Source organism: Lagopus muta, chromosome 11 (genome assembly GCF_023343835.1).
Source record: "Lagopus muta isolate bLagMut1 chromosome 11, bLagMut1 primary, whole genome shotgun sequence".
Classification (NCBI taxonomy): Eukaryota; Metazoa; Chordata; class Aves; order Galliformes; family Phasianidae; genus Lagopus; species Lagopus muta.
This window is the reverse complement of record NC_064443.1, coordinates 3,932,972-3,950,999: the sequence shown is the minus strand read 5'-3', so window position 1 is coordinate 3,950,999 and position 18,028 is coordinate 3,932,972. Positions and strand designations below refer to the sequence as shown.

At 34.8% G+C, this 18,028-nt stretch overlaps 1 protein-coding gene across 4 annotated transcripts in view; it reads right to left on the bottom strand.

Moving 5' to 3' along the window:
• ATP2B2 (ATPase plasma membrane Ca2+ transporting 2) overlaps positions 1-18,028 on the bottom strand; it is a 355,270-nt gene that overhangs the window by 9,234 nt on the left and 328,008 nt on the right. For 3 of the 4 annotated variants that reach the window (XM_048957824.1, XM_048957825.1, XM_048957827.1), the window contains 3 exons: positions 15,981-16,192; positions 13,338-13,445; positions 10,362-10,544 (listed from right to left, as the gene is read on the bottom strand). In XM_048957824.1, coding sequence (XP_048813781.1) covers positions 10,362-10,544; positions 13,338-13,445; positions 15,981-16,192 — 503 coding nt within the window. Of the gene's footprint in view, positions 1-3,832; positions 4,005-10,361; positions 10,545-13,337; positions 13,446-15,980; positions 16,193-18,028 lie in introns of all 4 variants that reach the window. The other variant, XM_048957828.1, reaches the window with a different exon arrangement.

Below are 18,028 nucleotides of genomic sequence, written 5' to 3'. Positions count from 1 at the left end.
GGAGACCCCGGCCTTTATAGTGCTATGCTTTTTTTCCAGTTACTTTTTCTTCTTGGCTGGAAAACGCTTAAAAATAAATTTTCAAAAAAGAAGTCTGTGTGATGGAAAAACACTAAGAATATTTTGTGATAATTTGGAAAAGATTTTAATTGCCTGCTAGAAACTCCTGAGTCATCACTGCATCTGTGGCTTGTTTGATGCCACTGCTGCTAATGTTAATATCACAAAAAGTTTGATTCAGTGAAATATCCACTTCTAAAAATCTCAGCCAAATATGATAGCCTTCAATGGAACAAATCCAAAAGAATCCAAAGGCACAAAAACTGCAGCAGGCTTATGCTGTGGGAGGCTGCTTGTTGGTGTAGTTTTTCTTTTGATTGTTTTTCCCCAGATTTATCCTATAGCTAACAATATTTCTGTTTTATAGAAACTTTAAAGAAAGAGTTTTTTGTATGTTTTTTTTTGTTTGTTTGTTTCCTGTAAAGAGATCTGCAGCTTCTTCCACTTAGGAACATTATTAACTATATTGTCTATATGGGAATAGAGGGAAGAACAAAGAGCATTGACAAATTTTAAACCATATTTTCTTGAAGGAATTGCCTATTGAAAACACAAACAGCATTTGACAACTAGGTAAAAATAGATAAAGAATAACTTGTTTACTTTGTGTACAGTTAGATCCTCTGCCTAATTAAGCCATGAACTAGCAAAGGTTTTAAGCATATACCTAATTTTACATATAAGCTGACCTTCGGTGTTCTAAATTCTGAGCTTCTAAAAAAAAAAAAGAAAACAGTCATTGCTGCACATCATCTGATTTTGCTTCCTCAAAATAAAAAGTAGAAGGAAATACACGTTCTTAAATTCAGCAATTTTACTTTCAATCCTCAAGAGCTGGTAAAGCTCAGCCTGGTATCTAAAACCACTTTTGACACTGTCATGTAACCTGTAACGATGACATAAGACTGGGTATATGTGTGTGTGTTGATGCATATGATACAGCAGAATCTGAGAAAATGGCCATGACCACGTTGAATACAGATTTAATCTCACGTTTTCAATTGCTGTAGTTTAATGGTGTCCATATGAATTACATATTTAGTTTGAACTTGCATAAATCTTCTACTTTTACTAGAGTACATAAAATGCCAGATTTATTTTTGCAAAAGCTTTCACTGTGTTTAAAGCCATAAGGTTTTTTCAGAAGTGAGAAGGCATTCATAAGGCAGACTTTATTATAAACTAACGCTGACATCCAGAAATACAGGATTTGTTCTCAGCAGAAATACTGAGATCTGAACAATATCAGCTTAACTAGGGAAGTTTTAGTATCACAGTAAGTATTTCTTTGTATACAAATTACTTTCAGTTAAGGCATTCTGCAATCCTATGAAAGATGATGCAGGTAATAGCTTGCTAACCTGTTTTACAGCTACTGAAGATAGGCAGCATTTGACAGGGAGCTGTATCTTTACTCATGCAGTAACATTCTGTGTGGTTATTAATAACTTATAAATCTGAACGTTTATTTGAATCAAACATTAGCCTGCCCAGCAACAATAGAAAAACGACAAGATTTTTCTTTCCAAATTGATATTATAAACTGCAGAAGAAATGATGCAACAAAGTGTTACATTAAAAGGTTATACAAGTAGTAAAGAACTGCATACATGCTCGGTAAAATTAGATTTATATATTTTTATGACAGAGCACCATTTGATGCTCTTATTTCTGCAGAATGTCTGTATTTTGGACACCCAAAATGATAACTGAAGTATCCTTATAGGTGCAGTGTGCTGAGCAGCAGCTCTCTGAAAACGAACAGCATCTCATACTAGCAGCCCTCAAGAATTATGCCCTTTTGTCTTTGCTGTACCTTTAAGGTTTTCCCTTGATGTGTGAGATCCACATATGAAATATTTTAAAAAGTTCCAAGAAAGGCTTCTAATCAGAGGTACAGTTATCTTATTATTCCTCTCACCCCACAATTTATGTGTAAGTACCCAACAAATCATATTTAGGGTTTTGTTTATTCTGAGCATCTGAGTCCTTAGCTCCATGTTTCAAGCAAGGAGTTGATGTGTAAGCCTATATTTTCTCAGAAAATGCCAATCCCAAAAAGTATTTCAATTAAATTTGGATTCGAAAAATTTCACCAGGTTCTAGAAGAGATTTACAATGGAAGCAGTTTGGGAATAAACCTTTTCTTTTTCACTGTCATTGAATTTGTGTTATTGTATTAATAAGTCAGAACATTCCCTAAGGATTATAATTTGAAGGACACATCAATGTAATAGTGAAAAATCATTACATTGCAGTAATAAAATTCTAGCAAAATTCCACACAGCAGTTGAGAATCACTTTAAAAGCATCAATCTGTACTTACTCCCTGCAGTGGAGATGCATATCCCTGCATAGCTCAATAATTCAGTCTTTTTTTTTCCCTGTAGAAATGTTTTATTTTCTCAAATTGACAGCAAACACCATAGCAGACTACACTTCCCTTATTAATTAACTTCAGCTCATAACCTAGTAAGTCCTTTCTCAGGATGCACTATTCAATTCTTAGCTGATCTGCTGCATTGGAGAGAAAAGGAGGAAGATAAATTAACTGTTCTATATTTGCTAGATTTATCCTTTCAGACCACTGGCTTCAGGATATTGATGAAACATTTCCCACATCAGAATGAGCTGTTCTCTGCTTTCTGCTCAAATGCAGAAATGTTACTAAAGACTTTCTCCCTGAATGAAAAGCTTGGTTTATCGGTAGCATTCTGTGTACAGCTTGGTGTGAAATGAGGCACCTCAGGCTCTGACCTCTCTGTAGGAGGTTGTAGTGCCTGTGGCACAGCAGTGGCATGCAGCCTTTGCTTCACTCGGTCATGCTGCTACCCTGAAATTGTTGATGCTGTTGGAGTAAAAGTCTGCTTTGTCTCTGTCTGCCTTCCCTCTGGCCAACTTCTTGCAACAGGCATATACTATATGATTTTGTAAAGTATGGGAGAACTTTATAAAGTGAGTTCTATACATTTAAATATTTGTTTAATGTTAAACAAAGTTAGATGTCTAAGAGTCTTCCCAGACAGATGAAGATGTTTCAGTGAAGTAGTCCTGTCAGAGTTTTTTTTCTGTTCACTCTCTCTTCACTAGATGCTTCACTTACATCTAGAGGAGAGCCGTTTCAAGATTTCAGCATTTAAGAATACAGTTTTTCTAGCAAATTAGTTTATTTTGTTGCACTGATACTGTCCTTTAACTTGCCTGTCTACCTCCTTCCTTAATGCTTATCTCTCGTCAAATTTAGAGGTGCTTTTCTTTCATAGTTCATGTAAACCATAATCTGTTAGCCTTTTATCTTAAGCCAGATTCTCTGTTTCTTTATTCATTCCTGTACCTGTGCCGAGTACATATTCACTGAACATGAGTGACCTACATTATACACAGTCTTCCAAACGTAATGATCATTTACATGATAAGCTGGAGCTGTTCTGTTTGTTTTTTCTCTAATGTAAGATTTTCACAGTACTTTTTAGAGAATATGTTTTGTAAGCAGTAGAAAAACATAGAATGGCATTAGGAAAATATGACACAGAAACCTCAGAGTCTCCATACACTGGATAAAAACTACTGCTCTAACAGTAAGTTAACATTAACCTGCAGTGAATGATGAAGAGCATCTACTGTACACAAAGTAATCCAGTTACGTGTGTCTGGGTACGTGTAAACTAATATCACATGACAAAATGGGAGAGTGCAAAGTAGCTCAGTCTCAAATGACTGCTACGTAAGTTGGCATCTCTGTAGATCTGATGCATTAAGAATACACACTCACGCCCAGCCGCAGCAGCAGATGTGCTGGTAGGAGAGGAAAGAGCATTGGATAACGATACGTGACTAGGGCTAGAAATATTGGTTACATCCTGGGTCTGGCTTGTGACGGAGGACTGTCTCCTTAGAGCCCCCTGAAAGGAAGTGCCACTCTTGAAAGTATTGACTACTTCGATCTGTAATGGAGGAAAGAATGAGACAAGTTGCTTAAAGTATGGATACAGTTGCAAAACTAACAGGAATAATAATGAAAAACAATAAATCAATCGTGCACGCAGTTTAATTTCTATGGAAGTAAATACTTTTTTAGAGTCCTTAACGTTTTAAATATGAAATGGTCCAGTTTTTCTGCTGAATAAAACGAAGCAGCTTGATAGGAGGGAATGAAGCTGCATGAGTTCAAACAATTAGCATATTTGATATAAAAATATTGCAAAATTAAACCATTTTATTTATATGTAAATAAAGTGAATACAACTGAATAGTTGAATTAGCTAACGTCTACTTTTTCTTACTGAGAATAAAATTGCTTTGCTATTGCTTTTTAGGCATTCTTCCAGGGGGAGGAAAGTTCAGTTATTTAATTTGGGGGGGGTAAGCCTATAGAAATATTACAAATATTTTGTCTGCAATTATTATGCAAATTAATTTTGTCTACAAAAAAACCAAGGTTGTTAGCGTACTAGCTTGATAAAATGGGAAATATTCTGATATTTTACTTTTTTCTATAATGAAAGTTTGTATAAATTAAGCAGTGACAATGAATGACGGTCTATTCTAATTACAGAATAAAATATTAATATTTTATATTTATATGGTGCTTAAACACAAAATTGCGCTGAACCGGACCGAATATTTCAGTAAACAGAACGACCAGTTTCTACTTGTCATTTCCATATGCATATTGTAACCCACTGTTAGATGTGTCTTCGCTGAATATCTTCCTTTGGTACTTTTAACCATGAACTCAGAATACGAGTTAAAAAGGAGGTATTTCACGATGTCGCCAGCATTACACAATATAAAGCAGGCTCTATATACCCAATGTTTTTAAAGCCAAGGATTGGCAGTAGATAGCAGCTACAAATCCCTAAACGGAATGTCTTCTTTGTTACAATCGTACAACCACAACACAACAAAACAGGAACAGAATCCGTTAGCAGATTTCACCCATCTAGTTGTATGAAGAAGCCCAATGTTTCCAGATTTTATCTTGCAACACAGATTTTTTTAAGAGTTACAGCCTAGAAAGTAGTTGGGAAAAGGTAAAGCGATATATTTATCAAGTTAAATAGCACAAACCTTGGTATAAGCCCTCCTAAATTTTCTAAGTTGAAAGCATTATAATAAATTTGGTAACATTTTCTAGTGCAGCCAGTCTTAACTAATAAATACATTCACATGGCTTCATCTCTAACGATACGGATGCGTCCCCCCCATTAGCTTATTCTTTGGAGATCACTATTTTCCTTTATGTTTTCACAGAAATAACCATGTCAAAGCCAGCTGTAAAAAGAATCAAAGGTTATTGCTTTGATCACCATGCTGTACTTCTGCTAGACAAACATGAAGCAGCCTTGTTCATTGACCCTTTTTTTTTTTCCAGGATGACCCCTAAATACAAGGTGCGTTTAATGTGCACACTGATGGATGTGCAGTTTTAAGCAGTCATTACAACATTCTGCAGCTTTGCTCTCTGTGTTTTCTGCAGCAGCCTTATTTTGAGCTGTATGTCCAATAAAAAATAAAAAAATAAAAATACAATATGGAATGTGTTGCCATTTGGAACAAGAATGCAAGTGAATCAGTGGCATTTTGAAAAGAGCATATGGTTCAAAGCACCAGTTATTTATGAAGGCATGTTAAATACTTACCTGAAATGCTTACTATACAAAAGCAGAATTACATTAAAGATCCTGGGTTTTCATTATCTGACATACATAACAGAGCACTCTTCAGAAGAGAACTTCAAGAAAGATTTTGAAAGCACTCACTGAGAGCATGAACTGCACTGTGGAAGATTAAGGTGGTAGATCCAAAGCCAAAGGGCATTTTGGGATGTATAAAAGCCTTTCCTGTTAACTGAAAGACTCTAGCATAAGAATGAAAAGATAAGGGAAGATCTGTATTTAATAGTTTCTCCAGAGAACAAAAATTCTCTGGTGTGTAATTTAATTTTTCTCCTGAAAAAAAGTTACTACAGATCTTCATGGAGTGAATGCAGAGGAAAAAGATGACAACCATTTTAGAATCCTAAAGGTGGAACATACAGGAACGCGTTCTCTCTGAAGTGAATGAAGGAGAAGATCCTGGTCTACTAAGGAGTTTATCTTTCAAAATCAGAAAACAGCAAAGAAAGAGTTTGCCCAAATAAATAAATAAGTAAACAGTGCATTTTAAAATGAGATGATTTTGTAATTACAGAAGACTGTATTTATTTAGAACAATTCATATTGCTGAAAATGAGAAAGCAAAGGCTAAGTCCTACATCATAAAACGTTTGAAAAACTTCTAACAGAACAGAGAATGTCATCATGTTTTGATTATAGGCCTTCAGGCAAAGAAAAAAAAAGCATACTGTAATTTTTCTCTCTCATCTTTCTTTAAATTCCATGCTATTTTTGATGTACAAACAGTTAATAAACACGTTAGAGATTAGCAGTTTAAAAAAGAATAAAAATGGATCTTAGCACAGCAGAATGGTCCTGGCAGGATAGGTGTGCCAAAATCTTCTTCTGATCCTTAACGTGGAAGAGTTTCAGCAAGCTGTTCTGATGTTATTAATGACCTTAGGAGATCAGTAACTCCATCCAAAATTTATTTTATTTGTTTAAGAATAAGAAGAAATTGGCTTTGCTCAATCTCTGATAAACAGTTTGCTTTAGTATTAGTAAAGCAAAATAAACTTTAATTGGCATTAAATAAAACAGTTTCCATTCTAATTATGTGGTCTCCAGCAATCTTTTTGTATTAAATACTATATGAAATGAAAAAAAAAATGGAAAAAAAAAAAAAAAAAAAGAGGTACTAGCTTTTTATTTAACTTTGAAAGCATTTGCTGGGAGTGACTGTCATTGCCGTGGTGTTTGCATTTGCTTAGGAAGGTTTTAGTTCAGAAATGAATGAAAATCTCTATATTGAATATCCAAAGAAAAATATTTTTTTTCCATAGCAGTCTCTAGACACATTAATTTCTGAAAAAAATTAAAAGTATTTCTGTAGCAGTTAAGAAGGCATCTGTACTTATAAAACTATTTTGTCTTGTTTTTTGCTCTCAAAACAGTTTTAATATTTAGTAAGTTTAGAAAGTTTTAATATTTAGTAAGTTCCTGCTTTTGGGCCACATTAAGTAGATAACACAGACTCTGAATTACAGACTGAAAGAAGCAGAGGGAGGACAGAGCCCTTGTGTTATGAAAATTGAATATATAACCTGAAAAGTTTTCAAACTTCCATATGTAAATGTTTTTTCCTACTGAAATGTGAGCTAACTACAGAAACTTGTCAGTATGCAACTTAAAAAGATGCACTGAACTCATGGAACTCAGAATGAAGAATTCTTGAGAACTGCAAGAAAGAACTGGAAATCACTGCTGAAAACTAGCAGAGAAAAGACCTGTCATTAATGAAATTAGAGACTATTTTTGTATCTTCATGAAGCTTCTGTAATTAGAATGAGCCATGTGTGAAACTTGGCGTTACCAGTCTTCTGAGAGTGCTGTGCAGTAATGAAACTCTGCCAATCAGAAGACAGTACGTGTTCATCCAGAGAAGACATAAACTGCAAGACAGTGAAGTACGCAAACGAACAGAAGTAGACAAAATCAGAAATACACAGTCAGTGTCTGTGACTTTGGTGTGCATTTTTCATGCACTTTTCTTTCACGTAAATTCATGCACGTGCAGCATGAAATAGAGATGGATCTGGCATCTCAGTGTGAAGAATCAGCAATGGAAATTCTTTCTCTAGTGCCTAGAGAAACCTGTGCTTTGAAAGTGCAATCAAAAAGAAAAAAACAAACAAAAAAAACCAACCAGGCCAAAGTCTGTATTACTCTAAAGTTTTTGTCAGTTTGGATGAGGTTTTATTGGAAATCTGTTAGTTATCTGTAGGAAAAACAAAACAAAAATGTTCATAGATTCTTTATAACTTTCTTAGGAGTGAAGGCTTTTGTTGAATGCTGGAGCTGTATGTCCACAACAGTCTGAACAGAAAATAATCCAAAATAAACATCACCCATTACACAGCACAAGTGCATGACGGTTGAGACTGGATTTGTTGAGATTTGAGTCTACAGCTTATTCCTAATCTTAGCTGTCATCCTCTTATATATATAAAGTGAGGGGATGCTCTACCTTCTTTTTTTGCATCTCCAGAAGTGCATTAGACATCAGAGGATTCTTGCAAATCCTCCAGCTCCCCAAGGATGCTACAGACATCCTCATCTTCTTCCATCAACTCTTCTTTAGATGGCTTCCTGGGAAACGTAGTACAAGTGTATGAATTCATTTGGATGGGCCGCAACGCACAGCACATCAAAATGCGCTCAAGGTCCATCCAACAAGGTATCTAATTTGACCTGTACATAGGTTCATCGCTCTGCAGCAGACATCTGAAAACTGCAACTGGAACTCTTTTTGAGTCTCTTGGCCCATTTCCTTTTTCCATTATCATTCCACAGATGTGAAATGTAAATGTAAAAATCAAAGTCACTGAATGAACAAAATGAGAAAAAAAATCACAGAGCCTTTTGGTAGGAAACGAAGTAGTACATCCTACCAAGGATACATCTACAACTAAGAGCAGAACAGAAACTAAGATGGATGTTAGGAAAGAAACGTAATTAAATTCATTTTGTTTTAAATAGTGTAAAAGAATAATTTTTCTGTGAATTAAGTGGACAAAGATATGCAGAAGAACTAAAAGCTACCTCTCAGACTAGAAAAAGAGCTGAAAGGATGTAATTTTCTTTTTTTCTGTAGTTCTTTACACTCACCACAACCAGAAAGACATCCTGACAGAAATGCCAACAGGCAACACTCCTCCTATAGCCATCAGGAAGAAAAGAATGCACATTTAGAGGTCATCTTTCCAAAATGATCACCACTACCTGGGCACTGGTTTGTACCTTTTTAAGTAAGAGAACTATGACAATTTGAATTTTCTCTGCTGATGAGTGCTCCTGACTCAAGACAGGAGTCAAGACACATAACCCTAAAGCTGAAGATCCATTTTTAATCATCAGCTGCTCAGGAATTTACCCAAATCCTTAATCTTTCTCTAACAGCAGTTTCCATCCTCCTTCCCTTCTCTTTTTGCTGTGATGCACTGAGTAGACCTAACCATCCTAGCTTCAGTTAACTGCTTTCCCATTTTTCTAAAAGGCATGGCTGCATCTTTTCTCCGGGGAAAAAAAAAAAAAAAAGTATCCATTTGTATATAGAAAAAGGGAGAAAATACCATCCATCTCAAATTAAGACCAAAATGTCAAACTCAAAATCTTCTTAGATGTAAATATTCTTTAAAAGATTCTTCAAATCATAAGTATTTTCTTAACTATTCACCTCTTACTTTTGTGTAAGTATTATGCAAAACATTCATGGAACCATCTGATATCATGGGGAATACATGTCTTTAAAAGTTGCTCTCTTCTGCAAGCTGGCTCAGGTGTTAGAAAGACTAAAGTGCTTTAAAACATGCTACTTCACTGCAAGGGAAAAGGCAAAATAGTTCAAATACTTTTCTAGCGTTTTTACTTACTAGGCTAAACTGCACTAAATTTCATAGTGCGGCTCAGTGCAAGTATTTAGTATTTAGTATTTTTACCATTCATCTGAATCCTTTAATTTTGCTTTTAAAAAATCATAGATTTTTGTATTTAGGAGAAGTAGAAAAAAGTAATTCTAAAATAGCACCCAGAGCAGCCAGTGCACACAATTCAGTATTCAGTGGATGCTTAAGCCCTTACTATTTCAAATCCAGAATCAGATTTTTCAAGACCTTAAAGGGAAGACAAATTAATTCCTGTTACATATGAATGTATATATGTATAAATATCTGTAAATACATGACAGTAACATATTTTATCTTTTTAAAAAAAGGGATGCTTTACACTTCTAATCCAAATATTTTACCCTTATTGCATGAGTGGGACCAACAACACATTTTAGGGAAAATAAAATGGCATGTTTTAGAAAGCCTTTGTAACGTTTTGCTAGCAATAGCGTAAGGTAGCATTTTCCAAGTAGCACTGTTTTTTCAGCTGCCATCACTGAAGTAGAAAAACACAGTAGAGTCAAAAAAGGTATTCCTATTTTGAATATTTTTATAATATTTACAGTTCCCACTATATACTCACATTTTAAAGTTCACCTGTTTTACTATTTCACGCAATGCTCCTTTGAAAACAGTAAAGCAGTTTCCAAGTACCATTGTTCCAGTATAGAAGTGTTCTCTGTGGATTTCTATAATATTAGCTTGTCTTAATCACAGATTACGTCTAGAAAATGGGGTCATTTACTTTTTAGCATACCTGGGTTTGGATTCTGTTAAGCCCTCTGAACCAGAGAATTTGTCCACGTCGAAGTTCTCTCTCTGCATGATCAATCTCTTCAACATCTTCATTGAGTTCTTCTTCAGGAACCTCTTCCTTCTCAGTGAGCCGCCCTGCCTCCTTTAAGAACTTTAGCCTACTTGTTGGGATGGTTGCAATGACCTAAAATTACAAAGTGCTGCTGAAAACATCAACATAATTCAATAGCAAAAGCAATAAGCTGCTAATTGTAAAAGAATTCTGATATTTTAATGAGATTTCTAATCTTCCAGAAAAGCTTCAGGTTTGTGTATTCATTACGGTACTTTACATTTATACAACTCCATTTTATAAACAATCAGCATTATGTGCATTGCTAAACCGCATTAGAAATACATGGCTATGGAGCAAGCTGATGGCTGGAAAGAAGCATTGTCCTTCCTCAAAAAAACTAAGGGGGGATGTGGGTATTTGAATGTAATTATTTACAGGAAACTAAACAAGATTGATACTTTGCAGTTAGTGTTTAGGCATTTCTGATGACTGAAAATAGACTAATGGCTGTTAATGTAAGCTGAAAATCAGTTGCATCTCACGCGTATAAGTCTCTTCACACTAAAATTGGTTCAGGTATTCCGTTTCTCTTTGATTTGGAAAACCGAAATAGTTTTCTCAGCATGTAACAGAAACAAGGTTTCTAACAGTGCACCTCTGAGTATCTTCCTGTTGGACTTTTTGTAGAGTTCTCTGTTACTCTGTCCTCATTGCTAATACATTCAGTTTATGTCAGCCCATTTTCTTATTCAGTTTCGCTATCTAAATGGTCACTGGAAGTAATTAATAGAAGAGATTGCTACCGATCTTAAGTAAATAGCAAATTAAGATGGTGTTGAATATGATTACTGTGGATAAATTTCAATGTTGTTATCTTGGGTACTCATTTTTTTCTGATTTCTTCTGTCAGCTTGAATAGAAATACAGATGGCCATTTAAACATGACATTAGCTAGAACATTTTAAATGCTAAAAAAATTCTACTTCAAAATTAACTATTAGACACGTCTAGTAAAAAAAAAAACCTGCTTTTTTTTTTTTCTTTTGTTTCAGCAGTGAGCAGTCACTGAAGCCTAGATGTGTGGATAAAAATGGAGTCAGCTGGAAAAGAAAAGAATAAGCAGATCAGAAACTACAGCTCTCGGACATTCGACAGCCATGGAAGTTGCTGTCTGATGGATGAAAGTCTTACTCAGTTTGTCATACTGATTTTTGCAGCTGTCAAGCATGTGGTATTGTCCAGATCACATAAGCCACAGCACAGACTAAGCTAAGTTATTCTGAAAATAAGAGTGTTGAAGGTACTCCATACAGCTGACAGTTGGAGGAAAATGGATGAATAGGCACCATATATTTTCAGGATGAGAACATACTGTTGATTCTGCTGATGGTCTCCTTGAACTTTGTATACCACAACACTGCTTTTATTACATCACTGTTAAAGACAGATAAAGAAATGTCCAAAGCTATGAAACCTTTTAAAATGTACTTTGTGCTGGAAAACCTGAAGAGCTTGAAAAAAGAATGAATTATCATGACACAAGCAAAGACAGAGCAGGAGTGAAAAAATAAAAGGTAAGTGCTCGTCATTGCAGTACTTACTGAAACTGCTACAGCTTCCCAGCTTTCAAAAAATTTGATGCCAGTACTCTATAGAGAGAGGCTACTTGATGTCTGATGAAACTGATGTGGATGAAGGGCTTGCAAGACAGCATTTATATAAACAACTATATTTGGTATTGATTGTGTGATAGAACATAGCTCTCCTTTTTCTCCCCATGTAACTTAATAACTCAAATTTCACCTTCAGATAGTAACTACATTAGCACAATGTAATAATGGTGATTTTCAGCAAAATGTGTATTAAAAGCTGTTCTAATTGAGCTTATTCTTCAAAAAAAAATCAAAGGTCCAGCTGTCCAAAAAGCTTATATAGTAATTTTTTTCCCATAATACATCAGTTTTGAAAGCTAGAATTTACTCATTACAATTCAATCAAATCAATTCTGTATTCAACTGCATCAGCAATTTCTTGCTTGGCAAATGAGCAGATCAATGTGCATCTTTATATCTGAGAAGCAGAATGTTAATATTTTTTGCACTTCTTAAGATGTGTCAGGTAGCACCCACTTAAAGACATTAAAAGTATATTCAAAGATAAAAAAAAACTACTAGTATTTGTAATCCAATTTTATATATAAAATGTAATACTTCAACAAAACTAGTTGTAACTGTACTATGACAGCTAATCACGTAACTTAATTATCACATGGACACTTGTTTTTACTTGTATATATAACCTGGTATCACCTAATGATGATACAGGTTTTAGCAGAATTCATAAATGATGTGAATTAATCTGCACTTTTCTGCAACTATGCTAGGAAAAATTTCCTTTTTCTGTCACCCCTTCCTCTGTCCTTTGTACACAAAAGTAGGATTGCTGCAGGCGTATATTAAATGCACTAGGCTTGGTCTTATGCAAGTTACAAGGTGTGGTTTGACATAGCACTGGAATGTCTTTTCACTTTCAAAAATTTGTCATGGCCAAACAGACATTGCTTTGGGTAGTCTATAAGAAGCTTATAGTGCATTTGCTATATGGTTTTATATTTATAGGTTGTGAATCAAATGTCTTTCACACAGAGCACTGAGGATGATAGCTTGGTTTTTTCTGATAGCATACCCTGCTTAGGGAAAGAAAAGATATGAAAATTAACAGGAATGAAAAGTAAAAGTGGGATAAAATGATCGAAGTAGTTAGGGAGCTATTTGTATTTCAGCATGTGGGAAATATGATGTTCTGGGAAGGAAACAGGATAGTAGGGTCATGAACTGCTTTTCTGTGTGACTTGTGGCAAAAAATTGGTCTTTGACTGGTTTATAAAAACAAAAGATATTTTGCATGTTCCTAGATGCTTACCTGACCCCATACAAGTTCTCCTAATCCAATAAATACACACCACATCCACTGATCAAGCTGCAGGGGAGAACAGCTAAATGGTTTTCCTCCGAATTGGACAATTACTATCTACAAAGAAAAGCAGAGAAGAAATGGGGTAAGTACTTTATTTTGGATGGCAGTTTATTTTGAAATTGCCTCTGCACAAGAAATTTTTCTCTCTGATATTTTATTGTACACTTACAGATGTGTTATCATGATAGACTGACACTGCCAAAATGTAGTTCTGTTGGAGAAAGATGGTGGGAAAATCACACATGAAAAGAACCTATTCATATTATGCAGAAGACACAACCAGCACCCATAGAACCTGAACAAGTTTCTAAGCCTGGTTAGATTGAGAATGTTTTGCTAACTGAAATTCAGATATTACTGTTTTTTGTTAGCAGTAATGCTATGAAATAATGGCCCTTACAACACAATTCAGATATTTAAACTCTCAAAAGCTGCATAACAGTAGTTAAAAGTCATTTGTGTCTTCTAGTAAGTAAACAATGAACAAACAGTGAACACTGACTCTTTCTGTGTGAATTGTAAATATACAGGAAGAAGGAAGGGGGCAAAGAATGGAAGGCAGCGGACAGGAAATGTTTGGAGTAAGGGAAAAGTGGACAAATAAATGTGAATATAATGCTAAACTTGAAAGAAGTTACAACTTCACATTAAGAATTTTCCAACTGCTCTATGATGGGTATTTCATCTTTTAAACCATCTTCCTTCAATATGAAAATCTTACTATTTTACTCTGAAAGCAGAAAAAAGGGATTAAAGTATAAAAAAAGCTGCTTTTCTAAGGAGAGGAGTGATAGTTATCCCTTTATTTCTCAAGCTGCTGTGGAGCTTTCAGAAGAATTTTCTGACTCTTCGGATGCTACGTTGTAAGAGTCTCCATTTTGTTCCTTTGAAATTTTTGCCAAAGCTGTTGATTTTTTTCAGAGAGGTTTTGGATGAGGACAGTTAGTGTAACTGCTGCGCTCAGAGTTGAAGTGAGCCTCTACTCAGCAGAAAGTACAAAAGGAATAGTAAATCTATGAAAAATATTTTGTTGCTATTTGTACTTAAAAAATACTTCATAATTTTGCCTAAAAAATAAATACACACGGAGTGTAGTAAGTTTAGGCATGAAATTAAAAACAATTCTGCAATCTCTCACATACATCTAAATAGACCAAGCTGCTGGAGTTAATCAGCTTCTCCTTAGAACAAAATGCTTGGCTCACACAGTCAAATGTAACAACACACAGACAAAATAGTAAGTACTATTCTGACATTGCTTCAGCAAACAACATTATTCAAAGTTATATTTCCATAAGAGAAGAAAAAATACAGTAACCGTCTATTGTCCCAAGGAAAGTTACGTGACTTTAAGACTGAAAAGCAAATGAGAGTCACAGCCTGAATAGTCTTAAACCACTATATCCTTTTTGATTCACTGTCAGAGTGCGAATCTCTTGTTGTGAACTGTGTTCTGAAATACTTCTGCTATCAGAAAATCAGGGAGGGAGGAGTAAAATTAGGAACAGATCAGAAATGTGGCTAGTAGCTAGATAACACTTTTTCTTTAGCTGCATGAAATTGAGTACAGTAATGACTAGAACGAGGAAAATGTTCTCAAACAATTCCCATGACAAATAATGTAAAGATTTTTCAGGCCTCGCTGGAGGCATTCTGGTTCAGATTAGCAAACCCCTGTTCTTGAGCAGTTGAAGACCATCACTATCAAATTCTACCTCCATGCAATGGTGTCCTTCCTTTATCCCACACGTAATTTACGTTATGGTTTGCTGCAACACAATATTGCAACAATTTATTTATTGGTTCCCTTTCTGTTTTCAAACTACCGTGGTCCAGATTGAAATGACTTTATTCTTCTCTTTATTCCTTTCATGAGAAAGGTCCCAAATCTGATGGTTTCCAGGATGCCATTGCAGAATTGGTGCTAATGTCATATAAATAGTTCATGTATATGTCATATGTGTCATAAACATGTAAGTAGTTGAATGCAGCAACTGTGAGGTCTGAAAGGTAACGTCAGATTGTGTCAGGTACAGGATAGAAGACAGCAAATGTATGGAGACTAAAGCAGAATGAGGAATTAGAGGTCTTATGAAATAAAAATTATAAATGTTGAGGAAAAGGTCTATTTCTGTAATTATGTTTACATAGGATTGGGACAACAAACTTTTGAGATAGATATGAAGAATTACTACCAATCAGTAGCACTACTGAGAACCTGAAATAAGATTTGACAGTGACATTTAACCTTAGAAGAATGGATTAATGCTATAGAGTTATTGTAAAATACCATGTTGCTATTGGTTAGTATATTTAATAATATCTTTTAAAAAGTAAACAAACCATCCAGCTATTGTTACATCTTCAGATTAATTTAAGATTTCACTTGGTGATAATGATCAACACTTATGTTGTGTTAGGATGACTACACAACATTTTCCATTATAGACAAACATATTGATTAAGGAAGTACATTAATCCAGGTGGTTTTACAGTTCCTGTGCCTCCTACATCTTTTAGATTAAACAGGCGTAGAAAAAGTCACCTAAATTTCTTTTGAGTAGTATTAAATTTTGACCAAATCATTACCTGAATAGCAAATGTACCCAGTACAATAGTGCAAAAAATAGGATTTCTGAAGATGCCATCAAAGACATTTCTCTCTCCATGGATTTTGCGTGCGTTGATTTCATTGAAAAGCTGCATCATGACAAAAGTGTTGAAGATAATGGTGTAGTGCTCTGAAGGAGGAGAGTGGAGTGGTGCATTTCTCCCACTGTCAATTTTAAACATTTTCTCACCTAGGTAGAAGACAAAAGTAAAGGTTTCCACTAGAATACAACAAATGGAGTTTTTTTTTTAATTTCCTCTGTTTGCTTTAGCTAGTTGCCTGCTTTGCTCTACTTTTTTTCTCATCTTATTATCTAAAGGCAAAATTCTGCACTCCAGAAAGCAAAAGACATCTAAAGTTCCTGAGCAGAAAGCTTCCCCAGTGATAACTTTTCTCTAATAACTCAATATACCAGCTCACAGTTTTCATAGTATTTTTCCTCTAACCAAGTGGTAAATACTCTAAGTCAATTCCTTCTGATGCAGTAAGCACTAAAGACCCATTGTTAGTATGTTTCCATTTTTCTACCAGAATTAGAAGCAGTCACTCTTCAGCAGTTTTTAACCTATTTGCTAGTACGCTTGCCATGACTCTTGACAAGTGTTCATGGATATTAATGATAAAAACACAGGCATTCTTGATTTTAAATAGATGTGATCATCATCATCCTGTTAAATCTGCTCTGAAACACAACATCAGGCATTGCTCTTTATTTTGATAATTTGATTTTCACTTTTAGATCTGACCAATAAAGAGGATAAAATCCTTTATGAGTAATAGTAAAATTGAGATAAGATTTGAAAAAATACCCAATGGACCTCATTTCACATTGACAAAAGTTTACAGATAACACGCAGTTAGGAGTAAGGTATTCATTTGAAGTAAGAATGAGACTTTCATATGAAAGAGTAAATAACGAATGAAATAAAGAGTAAAGGTTATCACACTACAACCCACATTCATAACAAGTGTTGCAATAATAAAAGCAAATAAATCTTTAACATCTTCTGCTATCCCACTAGTGCTATACGCAGAATTTCTGAACTAAGAAGCAAAGGTTTCCTGAGGTTTCCCTTTGACGTCATAATTCTGTCAGCTAAGTTGACAGTGATTTATTTTGCCTTGGGATATTTGAGCAGTTCACGTTGGGGTCACTGGGAATAATGAGCGTGGCTCTAAAGCAAGAATTTGGCTTATAGCCTTTTGACAGAAAGTATATTATTATATCAAAAAAATATATTAGTAACACAATATGAGACCGTAAAAGTTGGACTCTGAGAGAGTAGAGATTTTTAAGATATATCTCCAAGGAGATCACTAAGGCTTGGAAAACACTCTCCTTAATACATATAAAGGAAAAAATAATGGCAGAAACATTACAGTATTTTATCTTATACACACACAAAAAGTCATTACACCTATTTGCTTTCATTCAGTGCACACACAAACATACAAATAGCTGTAAGAGTACCTATCCTTAAGTCATTTATTGCACTGTGTCACTTAAATGGCATAGCAAAGGATGCTGCTGCAAAAAGATGTAGTTGATCAAAACAAATCTGAAATCTTATAGAATCTGTATTTAGAACATCTCACTGTAAAAGTGACCCTTCTCAAAGATCAGAAAGGAAAAGGCTGTACTTCCTGGGCTTCCGAGAAAATTAGTTACAGGTTTACCAGAGACACAAAAAGAATTTGGATTGGGTGAGAAAAGCCTGGTTTTCTTTTCATCAAGGTTCACTATAAAGTATTTTAAGCGATAACACTCCTCAAAAAACAGCCTATCATAATATTAGGAAGCATCTGTCTCCAAAACCTGGCAATTATTTTGATTCAAATAGCTCTATTGTAAGCAGGCCATCACCACCACCTCAGTTGAGGTGACATAAACTGTCAGTTTGAGCTAAGATGGAGCAAGGCTTTCAAAACAAAGTTCAAAAAACTCCTAAAATTTTCAAAGCCATAAATTTAAACATATAGCTTTTAGGAAATTCTGTATATAATGATAAAACATGTCAAAAACAAC